At 44.2% G+C, this 13,076-nt stretch overlaps 1 protein-coding gene across 2 annotated transcripts in view; it reads right to left on the minus strand.

The window, feature by feature from the left end:
* Positions 1-12,807, minus strand: part of pcdh7b (protocadherin 7b) — a 107,236-nt gene extending 94,429 nt beyond the window's left edge. For both annotated transcript variants that reach the window (XM_040141478.1, XM_040141477.1), the window contains exon 1: positions 9,733-12,807. In XM_040141478.1, coding sequence (XP_039997412.1) covers positions 9,733-12,807 — 3,075 coding nt within the window. The remainder of the gene's footprint in view (positions 1-9,732) is intronic.
* Between the last annotated feature and the right edge of the window lie 269 nt (positions 12,808-13,076).

A 13,076-nucleotide genomic window follows, 5' to 3' on the forward strand; every position in this document is an offset into this window, starting at 1 on the left:
GGGAATCTCCACGACACTGGTAAATGTCACCCATGTTGGCACTTAGCTGCTTGTCAAAGTCGCTATGAGCTCCCCTCACGTCACCAGTTCATGAGAGTTCTTCACTGTGTGATAGGCTTCCTTTATGCACTTATGTTCCCAGCAGTTTGCCTCCTTACACTGAAGTCTGTTATTAATATATCATTTTGGACAGATTAGATGTGATGAATCTGACGTTAAGTGAAGCTTATTAGGCAAAGGCTGGGTTTGAAATAAAGTTGAGGTAAAAATATGAAAAACCTGGTAGTGTTTAAGCGGCTTTGTTTACCATTATTCTAATCATTTTACCACCCCCAGACATGTCAATTTGATTGATATCCTTGCCTTTCCCCCAATCCCAAACCTCATCAACCTAGAACCAAATGGCAGCAAATGTAACAACATTCCCTATTCCCCTCCCCTCTGTGGGCTACCTCCCCCTCAAGGCACTTCTCACCACTGAATCTACTCTGTAATTTACAATTGGCTATTGTGTCCCCAGTGTTGAATTGGACCAACTCAGGGTAAATGAACCATGTCAAAGATCAGTCTTTCAGTCTTGATTACATCCCTCTGTTTCTTTCCCTCCGTAATTGCAGCAAACTGAGCAAAAGCCACAAAACACGCCATTATTCAAGCACCTGAATTCACGCGCTAATTCACAACCCAAAATGGCTGACACATTCTTCACCAGTGGCCGGTTTGATTGACTATTTGTAGTTGTTACTCACAACATTGTTGCTGAGAAGAGAGCGGGAGAAAAAAAGGAGGAGGACTTCATCTCCCGAGATACAGTGAGAAAAAGAGTAAAAGGTGAAACCAAAGCTAGACAATAAACAGGCTATAGGGCACGGTGCTGCAAATCAATACCTGAAACCATATTAAATGTCTGGAGCTCCTCAATCCACAGCAGAATTTGTCTAACTACAGCCAGCATAACAGTCACCTCCACTTTACAGTATATTGCAGTTTCCAACATGGCAGGCCTATGGGAATATACGACATATGAGGCCTGGTGTCACACTGTATACAGTAAGTTTATTCTGGCAGTACAATATATAGTTCTACTAATGAACAAAACTTTTCATCCCAACAAGTTTCTGAACTATTTGGCGTTAAGATCACATTTTTTCTTTGAAGGAGTGAAACCTGCCAGTGATGTATCATCAAGCAGGGTATGATCACTCATTTGTAATGTAGGGGTGCCACCATTATTTCCAGTATTAATTAATCTAGTGCCTCAAAAGCCCTGGGTTTTCTCAATTATCATTTGGGTGGAGATAATTTGATAAATCATAAATTTGTTTGAAATTTGCACCACTTAAGTGTTGTATCAACCATGTTGGGTAATGTCTGGTGGCCCTTGTGTCAAAATGTAGTTTCAAGACCTGAACTGTTTTAGTTTATATTGAGCTCGTTTCGTATGAAGTGTGTTTTATCAGATTGCTTCAATTTTATTTCTGTATGTCAAGTAATTAACTCAAAGAAAAACCTCCACTAAGGTTGTATTATTCCATCAGAGCAGAACAAACTATATCAAGGCTATAACCTTATTCACATTTTAATGTGATCACTGTATGCCGCATACTAAAAGAGTGAGCAGAGGAAAGTACACACCAAGAAAAAGGCAAATTGAAAAATTAGCATTTTCAAAAAAGGTTGGCTGGACTTCATATTTCAGTTGATTTGATAGCAGCTACATTGCAAAGCCGCTCGTAACTCCAGCTGCCCCGTGACCTTCATTCTTCAGAAGGCAGGCAGACTCTTCCAGCCTCTGACAAGATTTATCGGGCCAGGCTAATAGCCTGCTCTCTGCCAGGTAAGGCCTCATCGATACAGGGGCTCCTCCTGCCCCTGCCAGTGCTTTGCTAATGAATATTTCTGCTTCTTTGCACTAATCTACAGAGTTTAATACAGGTGGTATGTGCATGTCCAAACTGAATAGGGTTAAAGTACACATTTTAGTCACAGCAGTGTACAATAAATAGCTCGGTTGGGGCCGAGGAGCTCCCAGTGCCTTGCTCGAGGGCACTTGTGATTACTGAAAGTGAAGAGAAGGCATCGCATCACAGACTGCTCAAGCTTGTCGTGGGTTTTGAACAGGCGAAGATAAAGTATTGCTCTAGCCTTCGGGCTCCATCTGCCTCTGTACGCATGTGTGTAGAGAGTATATGTAATAACCAGACACACATACAAATATAATGAACTGCATTCCTTGGGTAAACACAGCAGCACAGGCACACAAACAAACTCAAACACACAGGATATTGAAACCCTCTCAGGCATGTCACCGCGCGTGTGCCTGCCGTGCAGGATGATGGAGAGGCTGAACTGTAGAGGCCCCGTTTGCTCTCCTCTTCAGCCCTCACAGGATACACGAACACACACACACACACTCATACTGTACACCCACGCACTTTATCTGACCCTAACACATGCACATGCATCAACACAGTGAGTGTACCCGCTGAGTACACATGCACAAACTTTCACACAGGTCCCCCCAGGCTTTGATGGATGGTTGGTGAGTGCTCTACCTCCTGTTTCATACACATATAATCTCATTTGGGGGCCACATGGTGGGAGCCATACCAAAACAGGGCTAATAGAAGCAGTCTAGCTGTCCTATTCTTCCCCTTCCCCAGTCAAGTCATATCCACTATACTCTGCTGCTTAGCAAATATGTATGACTGCAGTCTGTTAATAAAAAGGTATATGCGTTGGATGAAAAAAGGCAAAGCTTTTGGATGCATTATTTATGCAGGACAATTCTTAATGTGTCTTATTCAGTTAGGAGATCTCAGTGCATCTTAATATTTTAGCAGTTTCTTAAAACAAAAGAGGAAGGTCAAAGTCAAAAGGGGAAAGTATGTACAAAGAGAGACAGAACAGGCGCATGTCTGTCAGAGCCTTGAAAAAAATCTACGTGAATCTGAACTCAGGGTGAAGGTTGTACCTATTAAATACGCTGCAATTACACTGTTGAACTTATTAACTTTTCTCCTTTCAACACCACTGTGTAGACACACTCACGAACCCATCGTCTTATTAAGTCCAGCATCTTTCTTCGGTCGGTCTAACGGGTGGGTTAAAGCGTCTTTTTCTTCACCTGTCAGCGCTTCTTAATAAACACATTCCTTTTGCACTAAGGAGCTTTATAGTTGGCTACCAGAGCAAAAGGTGGCACTTAGGGGTAAATTATGGATCAATGTGTCTGGCTTTCGTGGCTCTTATTCTCATCTTCACGAAGGCCGCGTGTGACAACGTGGCTTATGCTGGATGGGGTTTAAATCGCCACCCCCTTGACGGAGGGCCACGGACCCCGCTGGCAGTTCCCTTGACATCCTGGACCCACGTGAGCAACGCTGACAGCGAGTGATTCATCCGATTCATCACAGTGTTTCCTCCGCAGTGAGGGAGATGCGGAGAGAGCGAGGCACGCACGGAACGCGCACATGAACAGAAGCAGAGATACACTGAACGGAAACTTTTCTCATCAGGGAATCCAGCAAAAAAGTACAAATGCAAAGACCACTTTGCCACCTCTTTGAATCAACATCACGAGAACAAATGGCCTGTGACCTTTTCTGCAAAACAACAACCAAAAGAAAATCAAGTTATTATGGGGCTGACTCTGACATTTTTGCAATTTTGATGAGGTACAGTGTCACACTAAACAAAACACTATTGTTTTGCCTATTAGTCTCACAAACAACCCTTATGTCTGATCTGTGTTGTGATCCAGCTCGTCGACGGGGAACTATTCCCCAGGGTTGTACAGAAGTAGAGCTACGTGATGTTCTCATTTAACCGGTTCTAGCTTCTGGAGTCTACACAAAAGGACAGCTACAGAGAAAACAACAAGCCCGAAAAAAGGATATCATAGACCTTGGGAGCCTTGTAAAAGTCAATTTACTGTACAAACTCTTCCTAACAATTGCCATGAAAAACAAGTCTGCAATATGGTGAGTGTGCAATGATTGATAGTGCCACAGGAAAGGCGAATCTGCAAATATGAATCAGCTTTATCCTGGTGAGCCCTATCTAATGCGATCGCTGCCGGTATGAAATGAAATTCCATTTTCGATGACATCAAATTGAAAGAAACGGCGAGAAGAAGGTGGCATCCTCGACGCTGCCACTTACAATCAGCACCGTGGAGAGCAATCAAGGTGGCACGCGGTTTAAGTTTCTTGTCTGTTTCTTCCCTCACTCCCCCTGCCGTTCTCTCTTTTTCCGCATCTTATCACGACAAATGTTGCGAATGAGTCTGGGGCTTCTTGAGCTTATTTAATCATGAGTACTTATGTTCATGTGAAGACAACTGAGTTCACTGGCACATGCATTGTATGTAGAGAAGGAGGGGGGGGGGTATAGAAGAAGGGAGAAGAAGAAAAAGAAATAGAAATGAAGCAATACTTTTCATGGTTTCCCCTATAGGTAAAAGTGGGGGAAAAAAGCACCAGTATTAACATATGCATGGTAAAATAGCAGAAGGTGTAGAAACCAGCTAAAGCAATATCTCTCTGACTTCGTCTCTCAGTCTCCACCATGCCTGCGTATCAGGTAGGTCTAATCCTTAGATTAGTAATTGCCTTAGAGCGAATGCATTCAAATCACCAAACCAAATTATACCAGAAAATGCTGCCCGCTGCAATTTCATGAGTATTACTGTGCGCTCTTACTCCTTCCATTTTCCTTTCAGAACATAAACAACAGAATACTGAGCAGCCATAGATTGAATTAAACCATAATAGAGCCAAAACGATTCTGATAAAATTAGCTACAGTCGGTGGTACACAGCACCACAGAAAGCGCTAATAGTAATGTGGCAATAAACAAACCAGCTCATTGCACATAATGTTATTTGTTACTGAACACAAGATTTCCAGATTGTGTTTTTTTTTTCCACCTTTGGCATCCTATACTGAATTACACTGAAGTCGCTATATTTAACATTTTTTTCTTTTGACTGGATCATCAGCTGATTGTTTACATGACTTTGCAACTGAAACTTCTCGGATCCTGGATTCAAATCTAATAAAAATGAAGAAAAGCTGTAGTGAAACAACAGCTACTTTCTCTGCTTCCTCCAAAAATAAGCCGCCCTGTAATCAGCGTCAATGGGTGAGTGGGGGAATGACCAAACATGTTAAAGCTATCAAGTAATTACCTTATTGAGCTCAATGAGTGACTGACTGCCTCAACAATTTCACAGATAAAATCACACGAGATGCATCAAGGGACTTTGGTGTGGCTTTTCATAGTTGTTTAGGCAGATACATGTTGTAGGTTAAAACAAATGAGGCCATAGGCAAAGTACTACATTTCTATATTGGTTTCGTGATCTGCCTGGAGCCTGAAGGGCAATCACATCCTATGTTTTGGCTACAAACACCATCCAGGCAACCTCCATTTGCATGGTGATGTTGTTTGCCCGATGTGAGTGAGTCGGGGTGAGGATTTGCCCAATGCAAATCAGGTGCTTCGCGGCCACATTCGGCTTGTGGAGGAGCGGCCGCAGCTACGAGACGGCACAGGAGGAACAGCTGGCCAGAGCACGGGAGGTGAACACTGTGGGCTGGGTTAAGGGCGATGTCCAGTTATGCTTACTGCATCAGCCCCGAGGCAGAATGGCCTGGTATAAGTTCACGAACCAGGGCTTTGCCTGCCCTGAGGGGCTACGCTGCAAGAGCATACAATACAAGCTGCTGCGGCTCACCACTGATTAAAAGCGATCCACCTGGGCACGAGTGGTGCTTTGAAATGCAATGATAAAACGGAGGCTGATGGCTTGTGCTAATTCGATGGCTAAGTGATTTCATTCCTCACTACATTATGGTTGGACAGCATTTATTTTCTGGCACCGGATAGAACAGAAGCTACTGCCAAAAGTAATAAAGTTAAGTGTTCTGTTAAGGGCATACACTACTCATCAACCTTCAGATGTAAGGACAGGTAGGAACAGACAGACCAAGCATAATATTGTAGCCATACATGGCTAAAAAAATATGAATAACACAAGCAGCAATCGATAGAGTTACAGAAAGAGATGAAATGTCAGGTCTGTTCGCCCTCCTGTTCAAGCCCTCAACAGCTGCTGGGTGACAGGCTGGCTTCTCCCTCACAGTTAGATAAGATGAAACTTTATTGATCCCCACAGGGGAAATTCACTTGTCACAGCAGCTCGAAAGTAGAAGTGACTGATAAATCAAAACTATATACACTATATGCACCTATCACATATACATATATGACCTGCAGTGGAATACACACGTGGAGTGGGGCAACATATTGCACTGGAGATTGGATAATTGCACAAAAAGAAAAAACAGTGCAACGTCTTATTGCACACAGGTTAAACATAAGATAAATGTGATGATAAATAAATAACAAAATGATAAAGGAGTAAATAAAATATATTGTGTTAGGCAGTTGTGATGTTATAAGTGGTGAGTGACGGTGACAGAGACAATGACAGTGTTACAGTATGCTAAGGACCTGCGGTAGCATTCCTTATTACACTGTGGGTGTAGCAGTCTGCTTAAAACTCCCACGGTCTCATGCTGGGGATGAGAGGAGTAAATGATTGCTGATGCCGCCATGTTGTCATATAATATTCCTAACAGTGTCCTGCACGCTCCGAAGAGCCTCAGTCTCCTCAGCATATGGAGACGGCTTTGGCCCTTTTTCTACAGGGCACCCGTGTCGTCCGACCAGTCCAATTTACCATCAAAGTGAACACCCAGGTCATTGTACACTCCCACCATCTCGATGTTCACTGTGGATGTCTTCCTGCGCAAGTCTATCACCATCTTCTGTTTCTTCCTGGCATTAATGTTAGCTCAGCTTAATGACTGTTTAAATGTCTGATGGGCTAAAAAGAAGGGCTCACCTCACCGTTAAACTCCCTCAGTTGCCTGGTTACCTGCCGGAGCAGGTTGCCTGTGCAGTTGTTGTAAGATTAGGCAGGCGAGGAGAGAAAAAGACGGAACCCGATACCTCAGAGATTACAGTCAATGGTCAGCACTATTCTTTTTCTCCCTCCCCGTCTTTCCCTTTCCACCCGACCCCAAGTCCCTTGTGAAACAGTGGGGGCCATTCTCTATACCACTAACAGGGCCGTCTTTCTTGTGCCTGTCCCTATCTCTTCCCCCAGATAGACAAAAAGAGAGGGATCGGTAAAAGAAAAGGGTTTGTGTGTGTGTGTGTGTGTGTGTGTGTGTGTAAGAAAAAACACACAATTAAAAATATCCCTTAACACCCCTTATCATAAATCGTAAGAGTTCAACCTAATTTGTGGATGAATGTGATAAAAAGGTTAGATTTAAATATAAACTTAGTAATGTGACTAAATCTCAAGGAAGTAAAATAGCATTACCTTACTTTGTAGAAGAAAGATAAAACACAATAAAAATATAATGTTAATGGCATTCTTTGACGTCATGACTTTATACAACTAATCCTGATCTTGAGCAAATTGTTCCCTTAACTGAGGCACACAAGTGTCCTTGAGTGTCTCATCATGTATTTAACTATAGTGGCACTTACCTGACAATACAGTATTTTTAGATGCCGCGTCCCTATAATCAAGACAATGACCACTTCACTACTTAATCTAATATAGAGGTTGCTGTTTAATGCCATAATTGGAGCACATGAACACACATTTTGTCTTCAATTAGCTCTCTTGTGCAGCCATTAAATTACTTTCTATTCACCCAGCTGAATGTATCAACAGTGAGTATTTACTGAGCCCATGGGATGTAAAAGGCAATTTTAAAATATGTGCTAGCTGAACATGGATGATATTGCTCAGTAGGTCACTAAAAACTTTCTTTACTATTTTATTACAGTTTAAGTATTCAAACTCAGTGCTTCAAAGCACAAGAAAATACTCTTTATGGTCAGTGCAGATTGTGTTTTGTCCGAGACACTGTATTCTAACAAACGCACAGTCCATAAAAGTTACTGCAGCATTAATGTAGAGAGTAAATAAATAATTATATAAGAGGAGCATAGTGACACACAATACATGCTGCCGCCGCAGCAGCAAATAGAGTGCCCTTTTAATTATGTAGGAGACATCCGAAAGCAACAGCACTCCTCACACCCTGGGAAGCAGCTCAGTGAATACACCATATTAGAAGCTGTTAGAGAAAGAGCAGGGGAAGAGATGGCAGAGAAGAAAAAGGGGAGTGAAATGATTTGAGAGGAGACATAGCAAGAGGGAGGGGAGAGGGATATAGAGAGATGAGAGTGGAGATTTAAAAAAGAACCACTGAAAGAAAAAAGGCAAGGCAGAGAGCACCATTGTAAGGGGTACGATGCGGCGGAGGCCGAAAGCACTGAGAGAGAAAAAGGAATACAGAGGGAAAACAGCACGGGTGGCTGCAAGGCATGCAAGGGTGTACTACACAGGGCCAAAGGAAAGTGTGAGAGGGAAAAGGAAACAGTGGGCACAGAATATGAAAACATGAACATAAAGCTAACGAGAGGAAAACAAAAACAGATATTGGAAAAAAAAAAAATCAAGCTATGTTCTGGCAAAGAACAGCACTCTAGAATTCTAAAGGAGCAGCTGCTGACACCAACTAAAAGAGAAATCAATAATTCATTAGACTGCCATAGAAAACACATAAAATAACAGTGTTCTTTTTCCTGAAAACACAAATCAGCTGACTTCATTATTAAACTTTGTTTCTTGCTGTTGTTGAACCTAACAGTGCAAAAACAGCCAAAAAAAGAATAGAAAGACTGAACTGAGAAAAGCACACATTTCCCGGAACTTGAATATCACATCATGCCACCTAGAACTTTTTCTGGCACTACCAATGAAAGAAAAGAGTTGTTGAGAGGGAGAATGAAGAAAAGCAAAAACGTAAGGGAGGTAAGACCAGCTGGAGGGTAGATGAGAGTGGAAGACAGGAAAAGCAGGTAGAAGACGGCTGACATTTATATATGAAGAAAAAGATAAGGGAGTAAAAGAAACTGAGGTACAATATGGGAGGTGATATAAAAATGTCCATTTTCACTGCTGGGTCAATGAAATAATGCAGACCACGAAGTGCAGAAGAATGTTAATATGGACTCCTGGCCAGATGTTCCAACTCAAGCCAAAATTGTAAAACTGACACTCAAACCTTACAAAGCCATGTTTGTGCTGCATTCATGCTACATCTACCTTTCTCTCCTTTTTTTCTCTCCCTTTCTCAAGAAGAATAGGTAGCCTTGTCACAGACAGAGGGCAGGGCAGGGCTTGACATGGCTAAGGGGAGTGTAGCTGGCCCCTTCCACACACCCCTCTGGGATAAAATAACTGCAAACCAAACCCTTATGTGAGCTGTCTAGACCACTCCAACCCATATTTGCCAAGGTTAGTAGTTGTGACACCCCAGACGGAAAACACAGCCTCAGCACATGCTGTGATAAAAGTAAAAACGTTGGACGTGTTTGGTTGAGTGGTAACAATACCCCTTCCTTAGCCAATCTAAACTTTTCTCTTCCCTTTTCAATATTACATGTGAATGGCACTCCAAACCAAAACAGATCAATACCGCTAACTTGACACACATTAGCACCATAAAGGCAACAAGACTACTGAGACTAGCCCTGTCAGAAAGCATTATGGTAGAGAGAACACTAAGAGGAAGAAACAGAAAACATTTAAGAGTAGTGGAAGGAAAAAAAAAACATTGAAATGTGTCTTCTTACCTGTTTGTTGTACTTGTTGATAGTTTGACTGCTGTATTCAGAGCAGTGGTCAGATCCAAGGGAAATGTTATCTCCGGTGCCAACAAAGGTATTGGCAGGGGGCAGGTCCTGAACTGCCTGGTGCTTTTTTCCAGCTGTTGGCGACTGCGGGTGAAGCTGGACAGTGGGGAGTGGCGAACTGGACTTGTAGTGTCGGGCCAAGTCTGGGCTCCCGGGCCCTCCATTGACTGAACGGTAGCGGCCCATGCCTGGACTGTCCGACAGCTTCTCGTTGACGCCGTCATATCGCTGCCCATTGGGTTTGGAGGCCTCTACAGTGACAATACTGCTATAGAGCGGCTGTTTAGACTTCTGTTTCTTCTTATCTTTCTTCGGCTTCTTGGATTTGTCATGCTGCTGTGGTGTAAAGAAGTCTTCATGATCCTTCTTTCCAGCTTCATAGCCATTCTTATTCTTGGGACGGCAATAACGGGCCATGACAACGACAAGAATGATGAGGATGACTGTCATGATGCCTGAAACTACTCCAATTACAATGCTTAACCGCTGTTTGCTTAGATCATAGTTGGGGTCACCGGCAATGTTGGTGTTGAGAGACGTGCTGAGGCTTTTAGCCACCTGTGCCTCCACAACTGTGGAATTTGAAAGAGTCTCATTAACATAAACATGGACTAGTGTGGTGGTGCTCTGTGAAGGCTGCCCTCTGTCATTCACCTGGACCACCAGTCTGTGGAGGCCATAGTGCTTCTGCTCCAGCTTCCCCACCAGTGAAATCACCCCAGAGCCTCCATCAATCTCAAACAGCTTGAAGGGGTTTCCCCCAATGATGCTGTAGTTCAGGTCTGCATTGATGCCAGTGTCAGTATCGGTGGCTATGACAGTTCTGACTACTGTTCTGATGTTACTGGATGGAGGAAGAAGGGTGTAGGAGCTGTTTATTGGGAAAGTGACCGTTGGTGCATTGTCGTTTTCATCCATAACAAAGAGTGACACTGTAGCGGTAGCGGATCTGGGAGGGTCACCACCATCCACAGCTTTGACACGGAAGGTGTATGTAGTTTTCTGCTCTCTGTCAAAGGACAGGGTGGAGAAAATAGTACCAGTGTCATTCTCAATAGAAAAGATGTCCTCCTCTTCTTCAATGAAAAGACTCATCTCTGCATTTTGGCCTTTATCTGCATCAATGACTGTAACCATGCCAACTGGGCTGTTTGGCTCAAGGTTCTCTTTGACATAGAAGGTGAACACATCCTGCATGAACTTTGGTTCGTTGTCATTCTTATCGGCCACGAGGACAACCACTGTTGCGGAGCCCTGAAGGGTGTTTATGCCCTTATCTTTGGCTATCACTTTGAATTCGTAGCGCTCCGTTTGCTCTCTGTCCAGAATGCTGTTTACTCGGATGTCTCCACTGTCTGCATCAATAGAGAAAATTCCATTTACTGATGAGTCAAGGGAATAGGCTATTTCCGCGTTCTTCCCACTATCTGCGTCGATGGCTGCCACTGTTGTCACCCTCTCACCAGGGGCATTGTTTTCTGGAAACGACACCTCTACTACATTCTGGCTAAAGATAGGAGGGTTGTCATTAGTGTCGCCCACTTTGACGATAAGGGAGTTATTACTTGCCAGACTGGGGCTTCCAGAGTCCACCGCTACTATGACCACATTGTATTCCTGTGTGGCCTCATAGTCCAGCGGTGCAGACGTGTGGAGGAAATATTTCTTTTTATTCTGCTCACCCTCCATTTCACTGGCTGGTTTGAGCTGAAAGGGCACATCCCCTACCACTGTGCAGGTCACTATGCCGTTTTCCCCCTGGTCGCGGTCCGACACCTGTACTAAGGCAATGGGTGTGTCCACCACCACATCCTCAGCCACATTGGCTACACCATCTTTTAAGAAAATGCGTCCAATTTTCCGTATCTCTATAGCAGGAACGTTGTCATTCTCATCCTTGATGTTCAACACCACAGTGGCCTTGTCCATTTTGGGTGGCTGGCCTCGGTCACGGGCCATTACTGTGAACCTCAGTTGGCTCACTTCTTCACGGTCAATGCGGTGCAACACACTCAGCCACCCTGTGCTCTCATCCAACCTCAGCAGCCTCCTTACTGACTCTGTGGCTGCCCCAAACACATATTCTATTTGACCATTAACCCCCACGTCTGCATCAGCTGCTTTGAGCTGGAGTATGGGGGCCCCAGGGGAGCTGTTTTCTGGTAGGTCAGCTTCATACACACTCTTCTCAAACCGAGGGCTGTTGTCATTCACATCAGTGATCATCACCCTCAGAATGGCCTGGGAGGAGCGAGGGGGATCGCCTCCATCCCTAACACGCAGTGTGAGCTCATAGGAGTCTCTCTGTTCCCTATCAAGGGCCCCTTTAATGATGAGCTGAGGCTGTTTCTCTCCATCAGTAGTGTCAGCAACTTGCAGTTCAAAGACGCTGCTCCTGCTCGCGCCTTCCTCAAACCTCCTCTTCCCCGAGAATGAATCCCCAGAAGAGCCCAAGCGCCTTGAGTTCTCCCCATTGTCCTGGATAAGCTCGTATCTCTCTATTCCGTTTCTGCCAAAATCTCTGTCTGTGGCAGTGGGCAGCAGATAAAGGGTTCCAATGGGTCTGTTTTCCTCCACAGACAGTGTCAGGACAGGGGAAGGGAAAGAAGGGGTGTTATCATTAATGTCCAGTATGATGACTTTTCCCTCGAACAGGTCGACCCAACTCTGGGCTGGTCCTATGACTGACACTTCAAAATCGATAAAACATTCATTTTCATCAAATATCATTTGGCACTGCTGTAATTTTTCACGGTCTATCCGCCTCTCATTGGTGGTGAGCTCACCTGTTATGTTATCTATTTTGAAAAAATCGGAGCCGGATTCGAGCGTGAATGTCACCTCGCCGGACCCGGCAACAATGCCCAGGTCGGCGGCTACGTTTCCGACTCTGACATCGGCGGGTCCCTCCTCAGCCAAACGGTACCGGAGCACTTGCTTGGCAGCGGGCTGATGCACAAACTGCAGGATGAGCATGCAATAGTACAAATAGTCCACTGCACCAGTAGTCCTCATTGTTCTCCCCTGGAAAATGTCCACTTAGGTTGGAAAAAAATGTCACAGAAAAAAATATCTTAATCACTAATGGAAAGTCCGGATACGGAAAAGAAATATCGTTTTCATTTAGAGCAGAGCCCTCGGTTTCGGGATGTGTGAGACTTCATCCTCCGGACGACTTCCTACATCGCTCCTGCTGCAGTGAAAAGCAGCAAGTGCACGGGCTTCCCTCTCTCCTCTGCCTTTCCGCCTTCACCACTGGATGTTACTTGCTCTTTCCTTGTTTT

Source organism: Xiphias gladius, chromosome 12, assembly GCF_016859285.1.
Source record: "Xiphias gladius isolate SHS-SW01 ecotype Sanya breed wild chromosome 12, ASM1685928v1, whole genome shotgun sequence".
NCBI classification, from domain to species: domain Eukaryota; kingdom Metazoa; phylum Chordata; class Actinopteri; order Istiophoriformes; family Xiphiidae; genus Xiphias; species Xiphias gladius.